Raw genomic sequence first — 17,945 nt, 5'->3', positions numbered from 1 at the left:
TTATCTTTGCTATTTAAAGTAGTTTAACCCGATGAGTTACACCAAATTTGTGTTTTTACTTCAATCACAGGTTTTACTCCTCTCATTTATTCCTTGGGCAAGATTACGGCTCCAATTAAAGCCTGTCTGTCTCTTATCTATGACCTTGTTAATCAGAAAAGCAATAGACTCGAGCCAAGAACAACTTCGTCCTTTTTGCCTCACTGCTTTGAAACAAAAGTAGCTGACCCCCAAGATAATTTCCATTAATTAAAATAATTAATATGCCTACAATATTTTTTATTTTGAATTTATTTTCACAATTAGTTCCATCTGGATAATGTGACAATAATATCCAGTACCAATAGGAAATCAGTGCAATAAAGTTTGATTAGTGAAAACAGCAATGACTTTATTGAACAAGGAAGCAAGTACATTTAGCAAAAGATTAAAAAGTGAAGAATGCACAAGTACATGTAAAATGAAATCAACATGTTTACAAGTTTTGTTACAAAGTTTTTCAACTAACCAATGTTCTTTTCCCCTTGGACCTCAAGTTTGCAGAAAGGTTAAATTCATATTAGATATTGTTGCATTAATTACAAAAAATACTTAGAAGATTTGTATTTTCTGCAACAAAATGGCAAACTTCTTGGGAAATGCTATTTAAAATATTGCAAGTACCTAAAATGTTCCAACAAGTATGAGCATTGAGGAAGTACACATCTCAAATTGGATTACCCATTAGGGAAACCTCTTAACTAACATCGCTCAGTCACTTGGAAACGATCATCTAATAACTAGCGTCTCTGCAACAAGAAACTTCAGGCCTCTCCAACACTCGTTTCAAAAATGGGCAACTGAAATGAAGGGATGCTAATGCACAATGAAATAACCACTGGCACACCATATGCTAGAAACACCTTTGAAATCGCAGTCAGTTTACTGGTTGGGTTAACATTATTCAAAGTTCAAATTGAAGTTAGACATGTTTTCTTTCCTTTCAAAAATCATTTATTTTAGTACCAACACTGTGTGGAAAAATTAAAGGGATCAGGTGAGTTTCTTGAAAACCTGTATGGATATTGGAATGTTTTGATTATAAAGTTAGCATCTTTAGTATTGCGGATCTACATCCGAACAATTATTAGAGATAAAATTGCATAGAAATGACAACCACAAAAAATCCAGTCATCTGACTCTCCCCATTTCAATTTGCAGATTGAATTTACAATGGAATTTATAACAGTGATTGATGCTCCTCTACTTAATCCAGTGAACAAAGATCAGTAACAAATGTTCAATCTAAAATTGCCAAGATTTGCCTGAGAAATTTTTGGATTTTATACTCAGCAACATAAACTCAGTGCACTGATCATGATTTATAGTGGCCCTAATGAGGAAAGTAAATTACAAATCAGTATACAGCAAGACAAAATTAAAGAACAATAAAGGCAAGCGCCGCTTTTCAATTGGGAAGTTCAAAAACTGCACGTTATCAGCTTCTATAAACAAATCAATGTAAGTAAAAATGACTCCACTCACATTGAACTCAACAATTATATTAAAATTTCTGCTGGGCTAATCAGCAATTTTCCACCATTTTTTAATGGGTTAAACGGAAGTTCTTTGGAATTCACCAGCTCATGGAAGGGTCTTCAAGAATTACAAATAAAATGATCAACAGAAATAACCAATAATACAACTAGAATTGGAAGATTATAATCGTTGACCACGGAGATTCTGAAAATGCTGAGCTCGTGCTCATAATGGCACCATCATGACCACATAATACATTAAAAACTAGTGTTCCATTTATTTCCATTTGGAGGTCACCAAAAGTAACAGTTTTGATTTGGTTTTAATCCACCAGAATAATAGTAAACATCTATATCAACTTCCAGGCCGAGAGAATTCAAACAAATCTTCAAAACCAGAAAGTCTGGTCCTTGGGAATCTACACATGGATCTAGATTCACAAGCCATTAAAAAAAAAACATCTAGATATTTCCAGCAACGTGTTCATTGGAGATCAGTTTCAATAAAGCTACAAATCTTCCCTCAAGAGAATGGTACACTTTTTGGTGTGACAGTCAAACTTCTGAATTATTTTACTGCTTTTGATTCTCACTTTTATTTCAGTATTAACACTCTTGACAGGCCATTACTTCCAGATTAAGCTTGTTTCAAGAGATTTATTCATGACTAAATTGATAAAACTATAATATTGTGACAAAACAAATTGTTTTCTGGATTGTTCAGAACCACAGCTTCCTTCACAACCAACATTCATGAAACACGCGAAGACAAGTTTAAAACCATTAAGGACAGCTCAATGTCCTCCAGGTAGAATGATTTATTTCCCTGTAGCATACTTCAGCAGAAAAGTCAGATCCAAATCCTTAAATTCATTGCAACTTCATAGATGCAAGCAATATGCAGCCAGGTATTGCAATGTGGAAACAGAAGTTAAGTGCTCTAGTTGCATTGCAAGGCTAATAACAAATGTTCTTTTAATATTGATTAGGTGCTTCGTTAAATTGATAGCATCTTTTTTGCATTTACTTGATGTTATTTTCTGACATTAGCTTCCAAAAGAATTTGAATTTGTACATATATCTGCAAAATTATAAACAGATCAAGGACTATGCACTGCAAAAGAATTTCCTGACATTTTTACAACCAAGTTTTGCCCAATTCCTCCAACATTCGTTTAAATTTCTTTGCTGGAATTTTCCTTAATTTTCAATCTGCTTACCCAAAAAAAATGAGGAACAGTCAGATTTATGAAAAATAATCTACGTCCTGAGTTTTATTTTAATAGGCAAAAAGGCAAAAGCAAGATTCTTGCTGTTTATATTAAGTGCTCTGTGCAACATATTCTATATACAGATCGTACACAATGATACTAAACACAAGGTTTTCCATATTCTTGCATCATAGAACAGAACAGTATTTTGTTTCCCATGGTCAAATCCAATAGTGCTTTTTTGTCCAATAACCAAAGGTGTAAAAATTTGGCTGTGTCACCTCGGTGAAGGCGCAGGGCCGGAGAATGAGGATGTTGAATTGCTGGAAGATTGAAAGGAGAAGGAAGAACTTGTTGATAAATTTTTAGGGTCAAGAACATCTCCATTTTGCAATTTCCATAAAAGTTCTTCATTTTTCATAGATAAACGTTTATTGACTTTTGATTCTTTCTGTAATGACTCTTGAAGAACCACTTGCTCAGTCGATAGTTGCCTGCAAGAATTATAGTACATTCATAAACATACTGGTCAGAGAAAGCCACAATTTCCTGTCTGAACTGGTTTAAAAAAAGTAAAATTTGACTTCATCCAGCTTCCATACTGTACATGCAAATAAACCAATTTGCTGTATGCAATACCTTGGAACATCAAGTCCTGAACATCTTTCAGTTAATGCAAGTTTGTATTGCACATTTGTGTTATATTTAAAACTGTCATCCGCACCCCAATGTTGGATCTAAAATCCTCATCCATAATGGGCATGCAGCACATGCCCTTAAATATTACCTGCTCAGCTCTTCAAGCAACCTGCTGTCACCAGGAGCAGCTCCCCTCAGCTTTTACAAAGCAACAAGCTTTGTAGCCCTCAAGCAGGTTTATCCTCTGAAAGGCTGTCACAAAGCCATGTTCCTAGTCTGAGAGAGCTGCCAAAGACCGTCAATGCTTTGAATTGAATATCTCAACTTGCAAAAACAATTAAAATTAAACAAAACAAAATTGAACCAAAACATTGAAAAATCAGTTAAATGCCGGGCACCAAGTACATCAAATATATTAGATTGGTTGGACGGTGTGCACATTATGTTTTGTCTCACCTGGATGGTCTATTTGTGGATGGAGGTGAGCAGGGAGATGTTGGAACACATTTTGTACTTTCTGCAGTTACAGTGGGAAGTGCCTCAGGGCGTGGAAAGATGAATGGAAGGGAAGAGCAGTTTCAAAAGTCTCAGACTTAGGGGAGATGTGGCTGGCGGCAGAATGTCCTCTATCTTCAGTAGAGGTGGATTTTCCATACTATCACTGATAAAGCCTGTACCCATATTGGTTTCTAATACTTCTGCCCTTACTCCACCTTCCTTCAGGCAGAACAAGGACCATCCCTCCGATCTCAACTTTCTATTCCACATAACCCTCCAACACTTCCATCGACTTTATAACAAAATAGGGCAATGAGTCAGCATACAGGAGGGAGATTGAAAACTTGGCTGAATGGTGTAGAAACATAACCATCTCACTCAATGCCTCCAAAGCCAAGGAGCTGATTGTGGACTTCAGGAGGGGAAAAACCAGAGGGATATAATCCAGTGATCATTGGGGAGAGGGTGAGCAAATTTAAATTCCTGGGAGTCACTATTTTAGAGAACTTTTCTGGACCCAACCCACGAATGTCATTGTGAAGAAAGCAAATAGAGGAGTTTGCGGAGGTTTGGTACAACATTGAAAACATCTACAGAAGTGCAGTGGAAAGCGTGCTGCCAGCTGTATCACAGGCTGGTATGGGGGCACCAATACCTCTGCAAAAGGTAGTGGACAAAGCCCAGTACATGACAGGCAAAACTCTCCACATCTACAGGGCATGTTGCCATCAGAGAGCAGCAGCAAGGGATCAACATCATTCAGGACCTGTTTTCGCAGCTGCCATCAGAAAAGAGGTATAGATGCCACAAGACTCAAATCATCACGTCCAGGAACAGTTACTATCCTCCACCATCAGATTCCTAAAAAAAACCAAACTGACTCATTTAAGGACTCTTACTATGCACGTTATTCTTATTGAATATTTATTTTCTGTATTTCAGTTTGTTTACACTTCCTTCTCATGTACATTTGTCTCTTTTGCTTTCTTGAATACAGTTTTTATGGACTACTGATAAATAGAAATTCTGCCTGGTCCACAGCAGAAAGTGCAAAATATGGCTTAATCCCCACCTCCATCCATGGCCATAAACAAACCTTTCAGGGTGAGGAACTTTACATGCACATCATCCAACCCAATCTACTCCATTCAGTATTCTTGATGTCGCTGCCTCAAGGTGAAACCAAATGTAGATCAGGAGACAGCTTCACCGAACACCTACACTCAGTGCATCGAAATTTGAGCTTTTGAGAGTCAAACATTTAAACTCCAATCCTCATCAGCCTTCTATGATTGCTGCGAGATATGCTGACTTCCTACAACATTTGTGTTTTTAGACATGAACCTAACACGAACATTGATTTTTCTAATTTTAGATGACACACACCCCCCCCCCCCCACCCCAAACCACTGCTTCTATCTCTATCTATTCCTATATAGGTACTTCTCAATTTGCGACCTATGCAACTTACCTCCAGCCGCACATACAACCAAAAATTTGTTGAAAAAATAAAGAAAAAATATAAAAATTATGTGATTTATGTTGTATTTGACAAACTATAACAGGAATACAGGGCATGCAAGAACCAAAATGTGCCTACTTATCTTGTTAGTCAGTACCCTGGGGTCTGTATGCTGGGTGTGGCTATCTTAATTCCTGTGTGTATGCACGAGTCTTTGGATGGCGTATGCATGATTCGCATATTGGAGTTTGGTTGGTGCATGTGTGAGTTAAGGGCGTGAATTTAATATCGTTAGGGCGCTTAACTCTTTCGCATTCACCAACTGACGCAAACCAACTGTGCATGCACACAGGAATCAAGGTGGCCACACCCAGCCTACGGACCTCGGGATGCCAACTAACAAGGTAAGTACATGCATTTTGGCTCTTATATACTCTGTATTCCTGTTATAGTTTGTCAAATACAACATAAACTGCGCAAATTTTATATCTTTATTTTTTTTTAAACAAATGAACGCAATTCCGACATTCATCCGCGATACGACTGATTTTTCGGACCGAATTATGGTCTCAAGTCAGGGAGTACCTGTATTTAACCTTTCTTCTAGCTTATCTTCCCTCTCTCTTCACCCCTCACACCTGTCTTCCATCTTCTTTCCCCCTTTATACATTATTTCCTCTAGTCATGACAAAGGGTCTTGACCAGAAATATTAACTGACGATTTCTGACCCAAGCTCCTACAGCAATTCTTTGTTTCTGCCGGTATGCATTTGCATATCAGACCAGCTTTTTGTGCTGCAGAGTGAGACTGAAGACAGTGCCCACCTCAGGATGGGGGGGGGAAGATTTAAGTGCTCAAGTTTTGGGTCACTCTGTTGAAGATCAAGAAGTAGTAAATGATAGATTTTAAAATAAATTTGTCATTGTGATTTCTGGCCTTTTTGAAAATAGACAAGGCAAAAAAAGTGTACACTTACTTAAAAAATCCCTTTTGCTGAAGAATATCAACTATTACTGTTTTCATAAACATTGTACACTTCACACATGGATCTGCACGTGGCCAAAGTATTTTGAATTGTTCTTTTTCAATGAATCAAATTTATTGACCGTCTTGCATTTAGTGTTTGCTCACAGTAGCTACTGTGTCTGTTTGCAAACCTGTGGGCTAGCAAACACATTGCCATGGTTTCAAACTTCACCACCATCGCTGATGAGGGGCTAGGCCCGAAACATTGACTGTTTATTGCTTTCCATAAATGATATGCAACCTGCAGAGTTCTTCCAGCAACTATTTGTCTGTTCTCAATTCCAGCATCTGCAGTTTTTTCTTTTTCTCTATTCTTTCATATTGGAGGCATCTTTCATTGCAACCCACATCCCAGGAAGATGTATAGGAATTCCACATTACAGTGACTGGAGTTCTAAAATCATTAATGATTGCAAATGTTTTGAAACAGTTGAAATCACTTACCTGGACACTGCAATATGTTTGTCCATTCGAACTTTTAAGTCTTCATTTTCTTGAAGCACAATTTTAAGCTTTTCATCCAGTGCAATATGTTTCTCCATCTTTTTTTTGAAAAACAAAAGAAAATTGTTCAGGTTGGAGTTAGTCATCCCAAGTTGCTCTGATTACATCAAGTTATTCATGCCGACCTTGTAAGGTAAAACATCATGAGATGGGAATGTGTAGGGAGTTACCCGGTACAGGGCTGTAACAAGAAGGGGAGGTGTCCTTGTACTCCTGTTAGGTAAAACATCATGAGATGGGAATGTACAGGGCTGTAACAAGATGTGAATGCATCCTTGTACTTACAAGATAAGAGAGACATTGATGGATTGAGAGGCAGGAAGCTAGCAGGGAAAGGATAGCAACAGTTTTAGTCATTGGACAAGTAATGATATGATGATGTTCTAAGCACATATCCAAGGGTATAAAAAATCACCATTTTGCTGATAACGGCAGAATGCATTCTCCGACTAACATGGTTGGTCGCAAGTGTTACAATCCGGTAATAAAGAACAAAGAACCCTGATTTCGACTCAGCCTGGTGTTTGTCTCACTCATTCATGAACAAAGCAGACCTAACAACCTCCAAGAGACCACAAAGAGCCTTTATTCCAATCACCTCAGACTTGAACTCCTCAGCCCAAACCACCATTTCAGAAGGCCTGGAGGCCCACAGTTTAAATACATTAAGTGGTGATCAACACTACACACCATTGTTAAGTGCATTGTAGATTCACTAGGAACTAGAATTGAATCATTTAGGCACATATGTCATGATACCCTGAGGAAAAAATTAGCTGGTAGAGATACCAATCAACAGTTAGAAAAAAAATATTTTTTGGAAAACTAAAGGTAAAAGATGTGAAAATAAGATCCAATGAATAAAAGTATACAGAAAATCTAAGACATCAAAGGGAAAATCTTATTTACTAAAAAATCCTCATGTCAGATTTTAGTTTCTTGTGGCGAAGTGACTTGCCTGTTTTTCCATCTGCATCAACTTCTTCTCTTGATCATGTATTTTCTCATTTTTTATTTCGAGCACTGCTTTCAGACTTTCCAGTTCTTGCTCCAAATACAAAATCAGGGGATCAATTTTCTAGAAATTAAAAAAAAAATGAGTTCATTTCCAACTCCATTGATTTTGAGCCAACATTGTCTGAGATTAGTCAGGTTGCAACATTCTTGTGATACAGATCTTGCCCAAAATACACATACAAATCAAAGTCCATTTAATGCAGTGAAGAAATTCAGTTCCAAATAGCAACCCAGCAGAGATATGTTTGACCCCTCTCCAATCCATACTTCTGATGACTTTTTTTTAAATTTCAGGTTTCTATTTTCATGGCCCACTTAGCTCCTCTTTATTATGGACATCCAATCCCTTTGCTACCAGGGACCCTCTGCTTCTTCTTTTAAGAGGTCAAATCCACTCCCTTCTGCTAGAAAATACTTAGCATCAACTTTTTCCCCACTGTTTCTCCATATCAAAGGTGTAGCAATGGGAATTAACATGGGGCCCAAGCTACACACATTTTTGTGCAAAACATGGAACATTGTATCAGTGAGAGAGTTATGGGAGAAAACCACGATGTAGGTACAGCATTTCACTACTATTGCTACCAATTTCCACTTAGTTTCCACTTTCATTATGTCTCCCATTTTCCCAATCCTGGCTCTCCGCCTCCATCTCCAGGCTGGTGACAAACATTCATTGGAAGCCTGGACTCTTGCCTCACTCACACTCTCTCATCTTGTCTCCAAGGGCACAATGACACTGTCCCAGTTACTCCATTGATGGTCAGATCACATGATGGTCTCAGATGATTTCCTTCTTCCTGAACTGCAGCTTCCCTACCGCCATAGTTGACTGAATTCATTTCCTGCAACTGTTCTTTCTCGATCCAGGATAAATGGTGAAAGCAGAGTTCAGTATTCCACACCTTCCATCCCACCAGTCTTCACATTAACAAATTGCACTTCAGTTTCTGCTACCTTCAATGAGATTAACAGGAGGCACACATCTTCTTCACTAGACTTGTGATATGCAAGCTACCCCTTCACAATTCTCTGACTTGCTCTCCTGTGGCTCAGCAGTTTCCCATGCAAATCGAAGGAATGCAACTCTTCCTTTTAATCTTCTCCCCACCATTCAGGAACAGGATACATTCTGTAGGGGTACCGTTGGCTGCCACTAATTCTCCATCACACTGCCTGTGGCCCCTGCAGAGTTACAACAATCCCAAAGCTTGAGGAGCATTATCTTGTGCTCCATCTGGGCACACAGCACCCTTCTGGACTCCAATAAATTCAAATTTGGGCAACACCACTTCTGTTCCTATCATAACTGATTAATGCTGCTGTGAACACTGGCTCAGTCTCACTTCTTTTTTCTCTTGCACAAACGGAGGGCAATTTAACCTCAAGTTCTAATTTCTCAAGCAGATCAACATCTTATCACCATGAAATCCTAATCTCACTGCCTCATCAGTCAACTTTTTGACTGGCATTTCTGCCATATGGCTTTTCGGTCAGTTTAGTGCAAACAACAGCTTTGTTGATTAAATTGGAAATCCAGTTTTTGCCTACCCCAATTTGATCTATCCAAGACCCATTCTCTGGGTAACAGCATCTACCACTACAAACACTCCACTGAACAATGGCTTTTCATACCCAACTTTCCCATTGACCCTCATCTACCACAACTTATGATCACTGGATTACCCAATCTGATTCTACAAAACCTTCAAGTACCTTCACTCCAGAGCCCCAGACATTTTGGGGAAATTGAATTTGTCACCTTCACATGAAAGGAGATTTCAAAATGATAAAGCAAATAGAAGAGCAATTTTCTAGTGGCAGAAAGACAAGTAACTGGAGATCAGATATTGAACCTCAGCAACCTTGACAACACAAACTCAACATTTCTTCAATTTTGGATTTCTACTCCCATTTCCTTTATCCCACTGACTAGTACAATACAAACATGGTGTAATATTCAACAAATACACAGGTATGCTGGAGAAACTTTGCAGGTCACACAGCATCAACAGTAATGGTAACCAACAATTTAGGCCTGAGCCCTTTGAAAAGGTATCAGCCAACCTTGAAGGGCTCAGGCCTGAAAGATTAGTTACCTTTTACTTCCTATAGACATAACTTGACAAAAGGCTCAGGCCTGAAACATTGGTTATCCTTCCTGTTAATGCTATGCGACCTGCTGAGTTTCCCTCACACTTTTGTGAATTGGTCAATAACCTCAGCGCCTGCAGACTTTCCTGTTTAACTCAATATTAATCCAGTCACTTCCAAAAGCATTCGTAAAACCTTCAACCAAGATTTTAAGTCTATCCTCCTAATCAGTTTTCCTTTGATTATGCTTCAAGGTTCCACATGAGAAGTTGGTTCAGAAGGTTAGAACATTAGGTATACATAGTGAGGTTGCAAACTGGACTTGAAATTGGCTTGGTGGAAGAAAACAGAGTGGTGGTGGATGGTTGCTTCTCAGACTGGAGGTCTGTGTCAGGGGTGGAGAATTGGATAAGCAAGTTTGCGGATGATACAAAGATTGGTGGTGTTGTGGACAGTGAGGAAGATTACCGTAGATTAAAAGGCGATTTAGGAAGGCTGGAGGTGTGGGCTGAGAAATGGCTGATGGAATTTAATACAGATAAGTGTGAGGTGTTACATTTTGGAAAGGCAAATCTAAATAGGTCATATGCATTAAATGGTAGGCTATTGAGATGTGCAGAGCAACAAAGGGATTTAGGAGTTGTGATAAATAGTACCCTCAAGGCTGATAATCAGGTAGATGGTGTGGTGAAGAAGGCATTTGGAATGTTGGCCTTCATAAATCGGAGTATTGAATTCAAGAGTAGGGAGGTTATGATGAAATTGTACAAGGAATTGGTGAGGCCAAATTTGGAGTACTATGTACAGTTTTGATCACCAAATTATAGGAAAGATATAAACAAAATAGAGAGAGTGCAGAGAAGGTTCACAAGAATGTTGACAGGATTTCAAGGTTTGAGTTACAGGGAAAGGTTGTGCAGACTGGGGCTTTTTTTCTCTGGAGCGTAGAAGATTGAGAGGGGACTTGATAGAGGAGTTTAAGATTTTAAAAGGGACAGACAGAGTAAACATGGATAGGCTTTTTCAATTAAGAGTGGGAGAGATTCAAACTAGAGGCATGGTTTAAGATTGAAGGGGGAAAATTATAAAGGGAACATGAGGGGAAATTTCTTTATGCAAAGGGTGGTAGGGATGTGGAATGAGCTTCCGACAGACGTGGTCGAAGCGGGATCATTGGTTACATTTAAGGAAAGACTGGATAGTTACATGGATTGGAGAGGACTGGAGGGGTATGGACCGGGTGCTGGTCAGTGGGACTAGGAGGGTGGGGATTTGTTACGGCATGGACTAGTAGAGCCGAACTGGCCTGTTATGTGCTGTAAGTGGTTATATGGTTAAGTGGTGTGCCTCAGGAATCTGTATTGGGACCATTATTGTTTGTTATCTATATAAATGACCTAGATGATAATCGGTGAAATGGATCAGAGTTTGCTGATGGCACAAAGATAGGAGGCGTTGTGGATTGTGAGCAAAATTTTCAAAGCTTGCAGAGGGATTTGGACTAGCTAGGAAGTTGGGCCAGTAAATGGCTGATGGAATTTAATGCAGACAAATGTGAGGTGTTGCACTTTGGAAGAGCAAATCAGGGTAGGATGTACACAGCAAACGGTCGGTCACTGAGGAGTGTGGAGGAGCAAAGAGATCTGGGAATACATATACATTGTTCCCTGAAGGTGGCATCATGTGGACAGGGTTGTAAAGAAAGCATTTGGCATTTTTGCCTTTTTAAATCAAAGAATTGAGTATAGAAGTTGGAACATTATGTTGAAGTTATTCAGATCATTGGTGAGACTACACTTAGAATATTGTGTGCAGTTCTGGTCGTGCAGCAGCAAGAAAGATATAAATAAGATTGAAAGAATGCAGAGAAAATTTACTAAGATGTTGCCGGGTCTTCAGGAGTTGAGTTACCAGGAAAGATTAATCAGGTTAGGACTATATTCCTTAGAACGAAGAAGAATGAGGGAAGACTTGATCGAGGATTAAGATTATGAGGGGTATAGACAGAGTAGATGTGAGTAGGATGTTTCCACTTTGATTTGGGGGAGATAAATACGTGAGGTAATAGCTTTAGGATGAAAGGGGAGTGGTACAAGCGGAACATTAGGAAAAAGCTTTTCACTCAGAGTAGTAGGAATGTGGAATGAGCTGCCATTTGATGTGGTGAATGCAGATACAGACACGAGTTTTAAAATCATGTTGGATAAATATATAGAAGGGAGGGGTCTGGAGGAATATGGAATGAGAACAGGTCAGTGGGACTAGCTAGTTTTATTGGTTGGCAGAGACCAGAAGGGTTGAATGGCCTGCATTTCTATGCTGTAATGTTAAATGGAACGATTTTGAAACATTGTTGCAGTTAGTTTCAATGATATCTGTCAACAAAAACTTCACCTCAAAGAATTAGATTCTCAAACTACATCGATGGGAAATGAACTTTAGAACTCAGATAATGCAACCCAATAATGCAACCTTTTCACTGTAGTTGTTCAGATTATATGCTTTGTATTTATGTACAAAATAACGTACTAATTTAAAATCATGATTACCTGCATTAGTTTTACACTGTGCAACAATGGCTTCTGAACAGCAGTAACAAGTTTGAAAGTTACTTTGAACCTAAAATTACTTACTGCTTGCAAAAATAGCTTCCTAAATGATATCAAGTACCTTTCAAACACTGATAACCAGAGGCCTGAATTTTGCAAAATGTCAAAACTGGTCCTCTGGGAAATTAAAAATAATTCTAAGTGGGCTAATATTCATTGCCCAGAATCAGATATACAGCATAGAATTCAGACACCAAAATCTGAACTGTCCATCGCACACCCATTTACACTAATTCTCTTCATCTCAAATCCACACCTCTTCCCAGAACCGACCATTCATTTGTAAACTTCGAGGCAATTTGTATGTGGCCATTAAATTACCAAAGCATTTGAGAAGAAACAGGGAACCCAGGAGAGACCCACAGTTGTAGAGTAAATGGTCAAACCAAAACCCTAGTTTTTGGAGCGATGAAGCAACAGTTCCATCAGCTGTATTACTCTACAATCTTTAAAATTGTTAACACAGATTTACCTCTTATCATTCACCTTTATCCTTTGGTATAATTAACTGTAGTTCAAACATTTAAGCATATCAATTAGGAATATGATAAATGGATATTTCAAAGCCAAGAGTAGTTTTGCAAATATGATGGAATAAGCAGATATTGAAACTCAAAATGTGTTTATGGGGGTTGGGGGTGGGGGAATGTACCTGATCTACAGCAGCCATTGTCAACCATATTTTTGCTATGGCCCCCCTGAGGACTCTGCTCAAAGTTTATGGGCTCCCTTCCCTGTGAAGTAGTCAAGTTTATTTGGTTTCTTCAATACTTATCTCCTACTGGCTACATTTAAAAAAAAACTCAGTCTGTGGCCCCCTTAAATGTGCTGTGGTTCCCAGGGGGTTCATATGGCCCCCGTTGAGAATGGCTGCTCCATAGTATGGTCATGTTTCATTTGTGAGGAGCAGCTTTTATAAACATTTCTTTTAGTAACAGCAGCTCCATGAGATAACGTGCTTTTGCCATTAACCTCATGAACAACCTCAAAATGCTTTGATGAAGGGCTCAAGCTAGAAACATCAGTTATGTATTTTTACCATTGCTATTTAAAGGACACTGCTTGACCTGCTGAGTTTCTCCATCTTTGTGTATTTACTCAAAATGCTTTAAACCTGAATGTGAGCTGAAGTACAAAAGACCTCAAAGGTGTCAATGCAAAATTTGAAGCCAATTATATTAGCACTTAATTAGTAAGAGCATGCCTAGCTTTGACTATAAAGTATGGTTTCATAATGCTGTACTTACTTGATCTTTCTGCATTTGTGCTTTTGCAATTTCTTGTATTTTAATATCTTCTTTCAAACAATCATTTTCTTCATTCAGTTTGGCAATTTGTTCCTAAAATTAGATTCCATTTAGACACAAATTCATAACAAATACAGTTTAGGGACATCATTGCAATCAGCATTTTCAAGAACAAACTTTGTGGCATGTTTGCAATTTTGGAAATTACAAGCCAAGTGGAAAAAAACAACTTGCAAAATACCACATAAATGCATTTGTTTAATACAGGAAATCAGTCAAAACCTTCAACACAGCTGGGATATTGATAATTTTTTGACAAATCCTTCATGAAATAGGTTTCAAAATGAAATTGAAAAGAGCAAAAATAAGAAAGCATTTTTCATTGAGAGATTGGGTAGTCAGAAGTTAAGAATTTGAAGCTGGATTTGGACGAAACCAGATCATTTGGGAGGAAGAGGGGGTATAATGGAGAGGCAGCGTCCACCACCGAGTGGCGCTGCTGCGCCCCTGTTCGGAGGACACACAACCTGCCAATCCAAGTCAAAGACTCACCCCAAGCCATCAAGCTGACCCTTGCAATTGACCCACCTAAATCACCAGGTGCTGCGGTCAAGGCAGCTCGCCGAGACTCAGCCCTGACCTTCACCCAATTGGCCCTGGTGAATCACCTTAGTTTACCCCTGCTGAGGCCCTGCACTTGGCTTCGAGTTATTGGCCACAGCAACCACATTGACCCTTACGATTGCCCCCCAGCTTTGCCCCAGAACTATAAAGGACCATGTGCCCCTTTGTTCTGCCTCTTTGGACTCCTTGTGGCATGCAAGTATCACCTTCTGTACTGGGTTGGGGTGAGTCTTGAGGCTAGGTAGCAGAGCCGTGTCTGTACTGGTTAAGGTGTGGGGGCATGTAACATCACCTTGATCTGATTGTGGAATGTGTATGCTCTTGTAATTTCCCCAGTTTCTGTCGGTTTCCCCTCGTCATCCAAAAGTGTATATTTACCCACTGTGTGTTGTGTTCCTGCCACATTGACCACCCCCAGTGGGCTGATATCGCCACTAATCATGCATCTTGGCGCCTAACAGTTCGGCGGGTAGCAACCTCCTTTGAAGAAGACCGCAGAGCCCACCTCACTAACAAAAGACAAAGGAGGAAAAACCCAACACCCAACCCCAACCAACCAATTTTCCCTTGCAACCGCTGCAACCGTGCCTGCCTGTCCCGCATTGGACTTGTCAGTCACCAACGAGCCTGCAGCAGACGTGGACATACCCCTCCATAAATCTTCGTCCGCGAAGCCAAGCCAAAGAAAGAAGATTGTGTATGTGCAGAAGTTTGCTTGACATATCGACCCTGTTGTCTCAATTCCATCCCTGAAATAAATGTGTGCTTTGTACTTGCACATACCCAAAGGGTCTGTGGGACCCATATGAACCCGAACAACAAGGGGGTGATAGGCAGGAGTTACAGAGACGCTATCACACCAATGAGGCATGAGGAGAGTAGAGGGATGACAGTCTGGAGAGGGAAATGGAACAGGCAGGGCACCCTTGTGTTTGTTCCCCTCAATATCATTTTGGACACTGTTGGGGGGGGGGGGGGGATGACCTTTCAAGGACAAGCCATGGCAATCAGGTCTCTGGCACAGAGTCTCGGAGAAGAAATAAGCAGTGGTGATAAGGGATTCCATAGTTAGGGGGCAGAGATAAGAGGTTCTGTGGAAGGGATCAAGAATCCCGAATGGTATGTTGCCTCCCTGGTGCCAGGATCTGAGATATCTCAAATCGAGTTTGCGGCATTTACAGGAGGCAAGGTGAGCGGTCAGACATCCTGGTCAGTGTAGGGACCAATGATGCGAGTCGAAAGAATGAGGAGGTCCTTCAAGCAGAGTTCAAGGAGTTAGGTGCCAGGTTGAAGAACAGGACCTTCAGGGTTATGATTTCAGGATTGCTACCCATGCCACATACTAGTGAGGTTAGAAATAGGAGAATAATACAGCTCAACACATGGTGTAGGTGGAAGGTCTTCAGGATTCCAGATTATTTGGCTCTCTTGCAGTGAAGGTGAAACCTGTTCCAACGGGGCAGTTTGCATCTGAATTGAGGACTAATATCCTTGCGGAAGGTTTACTTGTGCTGCTCTGGGGTGGGGGTGGGAGGTTTGGAGTGGATTTGCAAGGGGATGGGAACCAGAGTGCCAAAGCAGATAGAGTGGAGAAGGCAAAAGATTTTATGAAAATTGCATGTTAACGGTTTGTACATGGTGGATACATTCTCAGCTGCATCCATTTCAACACAAGGAGTACAGTAGAAAAGGCAGATGAAATTAGAGTGCGGATTGGCATATAGAATTAAATCAATGTGAAACTTTGTTGCAGGAGGGGCAGGACTGGGCTTGTGTTATTCAGATGCAATAAAATGGGGGGGGGGAGGAAGGGGGAGAAAGAAGGGAATGGGGAGGAGTGGTTCGGCTGAGCTCAAGCACGACAGACCAGGGCGTTCGTCTATTGAAACTGGGGAATTGGAAAGGTATGACCACACGCATGGGGTTTTATTATAGACTGCCCAATAGTTAACAAGAATTGGAGGAGCAAATCTGTAGAAATAGCAGACAGCTGCAGGAAACACAAGACTGCAATAGTGGGAGATTTTAACTTTCCCCATATTGACTGGGACTTCCATAATACAAAAGGGTTGGATATATTGGAATTTGTCAAATGAGTTCAGGAAAATTTTCCAAATCAATATCTTGAGGTACCAATGAGAGAGAGTGCTATATTGGGTCTCCTATTAGGGTCTAGTGTTCATAATGTCATTAGCTTCAAGTTAATTCTGGAGGAGAACAGGGCTGGTCCTTGGGCTAAGATTCTAAGTTGGAGAAAGGCCAATTTTGAGGAAATGAGAAATGATCTAGAATGCATGGATTGGGATAAGTTACTTTTGGGCAAGGATGTGTGAGACCAGTGGAAGACATTTAAAGGTTAAATTTTGATAGCACAGAGTTTGTATGCTCATGTCAGCATTAACGGCAAAGTTAACAGGTATAGGGAACCTTAGTTTTCAAGAGATATTAGAGTTCTAGTTCAGTAGAAGAGAGGTGTATAGCAGGTATAGGCAATGGAGCAAATGAAGTACTTGAGGAGTATAAAAAAAATTCAAGAAAACCTCAAGGAATAAATCAGGAAGGCTAAAAGGCATGAGGTTGCTTTGGCTGACAATGTGAAAGAAAATCATAAGGGTTTCCACAGTATATTAAGAGCAAAAGGATAAGGGACAAAATTGGTCCCTATGAAAATCAGAGTGGTCTTTTGCATGAAGCCAAAAGAGATGGGGGGAGATCTTGAATGGGTGTTTTGCATCAGTATTCATTCTGGAAACTGGCACAGAATTGAGGGAAGCAAGTAAAACAAGCAAGTTCCAAAATATTCAGCACCAAACTGCGGACCCCAAAATGTCCGATTCCGCCAAAAGTAACCCTGGAAGTTATAGTTCAGTGAGCCTGATGTCGATAGTAGATAAATTATTGGAAGATGTTTTTTCAAAAAAATAAATTGGATATATAATTATTTGGATAGTCAGGGATTGATTAGGGATTAGGGATGTGTGGTAGGTCAGGTTTAACCAATCTTAGAGCTTTTCAACAATGTTCCCTCTAATATTTAGCAGTGTGTACAAAAATCTTTTATGTATTTTTTTTTCCTATGACAAAAGTATGTGCGCACTGAATGCTTGTGCAAATGTAAACATGAAATTGTTTCAAGATAATTTTGGCACAGCACATCTCATGGCGAATAAAACTGAATTGGTGTGTTTTAATATTATACAAGTATGATTGAATTCTATGAAGTTACATATTTAGTTAATATTTTATTCTATACTTTGAACTATTAATTACTATATTTTAAAGTGACTGACCTTTTGTGTGCACATTAATTTCTTTTGTGGGCTGGTTGCAAAATGTGTGTAGCTTAGAGGGAACAGTGATTATCAGAAAAGTTGATGATTGAAAGGCTGCGGATATTGTCAACCACAGACTTTAGTAAGTTCCACATGGAAGGTTAGTCAGGAAGGTCCAGATACTCGGTGAGGTAGTAAACTTGATTTGATATTGGCTGGATGGG

At 39.7% G+C, this 17,945-nt stretch overlaps 1 protein-coding gene across 3 annotated transcripts in view; it reads right to left on the bottom strand.

The window, feature by feature from the left end:
* Positions 1-379: 379 nt before the first annotated feature.
* Positions 380-17,945, bottom strand: part of mtus1b (microtubule associated tumor suppressor 1b) — a 212,087-nt gene continuing 194,521 nt past the window's right edge. For all 3 annotated transcript variants that reach the window (XM_069924546.1, XM_069924545.1, XM_069924547.1), the window contains 4 exons: positions 13,826-13,918; positions 7,817-7,936; positions 6,799-6,896; positions 380-3,222 (listed from right to left, as the gene is read on the bottom strand). In XM_069924546.1, the coding sequence (XP_069780647.1) occupies positions 3,006-3,222; positions 6,799-6,896; positions 7,817-7,936; positions 13,826-13,918 (528 nt within the window). In that variant the 3' untranslated portion in view covers positions 380-3,005. The remainder of the gene's footprint in view (positions 3,223-6,798; positions 6,897-7,816; positions 7,937-13,825; positions 13,919-17,945) is intronic.

The sequence above is a fragment of the Narcine bancroftii genome, chromosome 3 (genome assembly GCF_036971445.1).
Source record: "Narcine bancroftii isolate sNarBan1 chromosome 3, sNarBan1.hap1, whole genome shotgun sequence".
Lineage (NCBI taxonomy): Eukaryota > Metazoa > Chordata > Chondrichthyes > Torpediniformes > Narcinidae > Narcine > Narcine bancroftii.
Note: the sequence above shows the minus strand (reverse complement) of the source record. Positions and strands in the feature narration are given on the sequence as shown.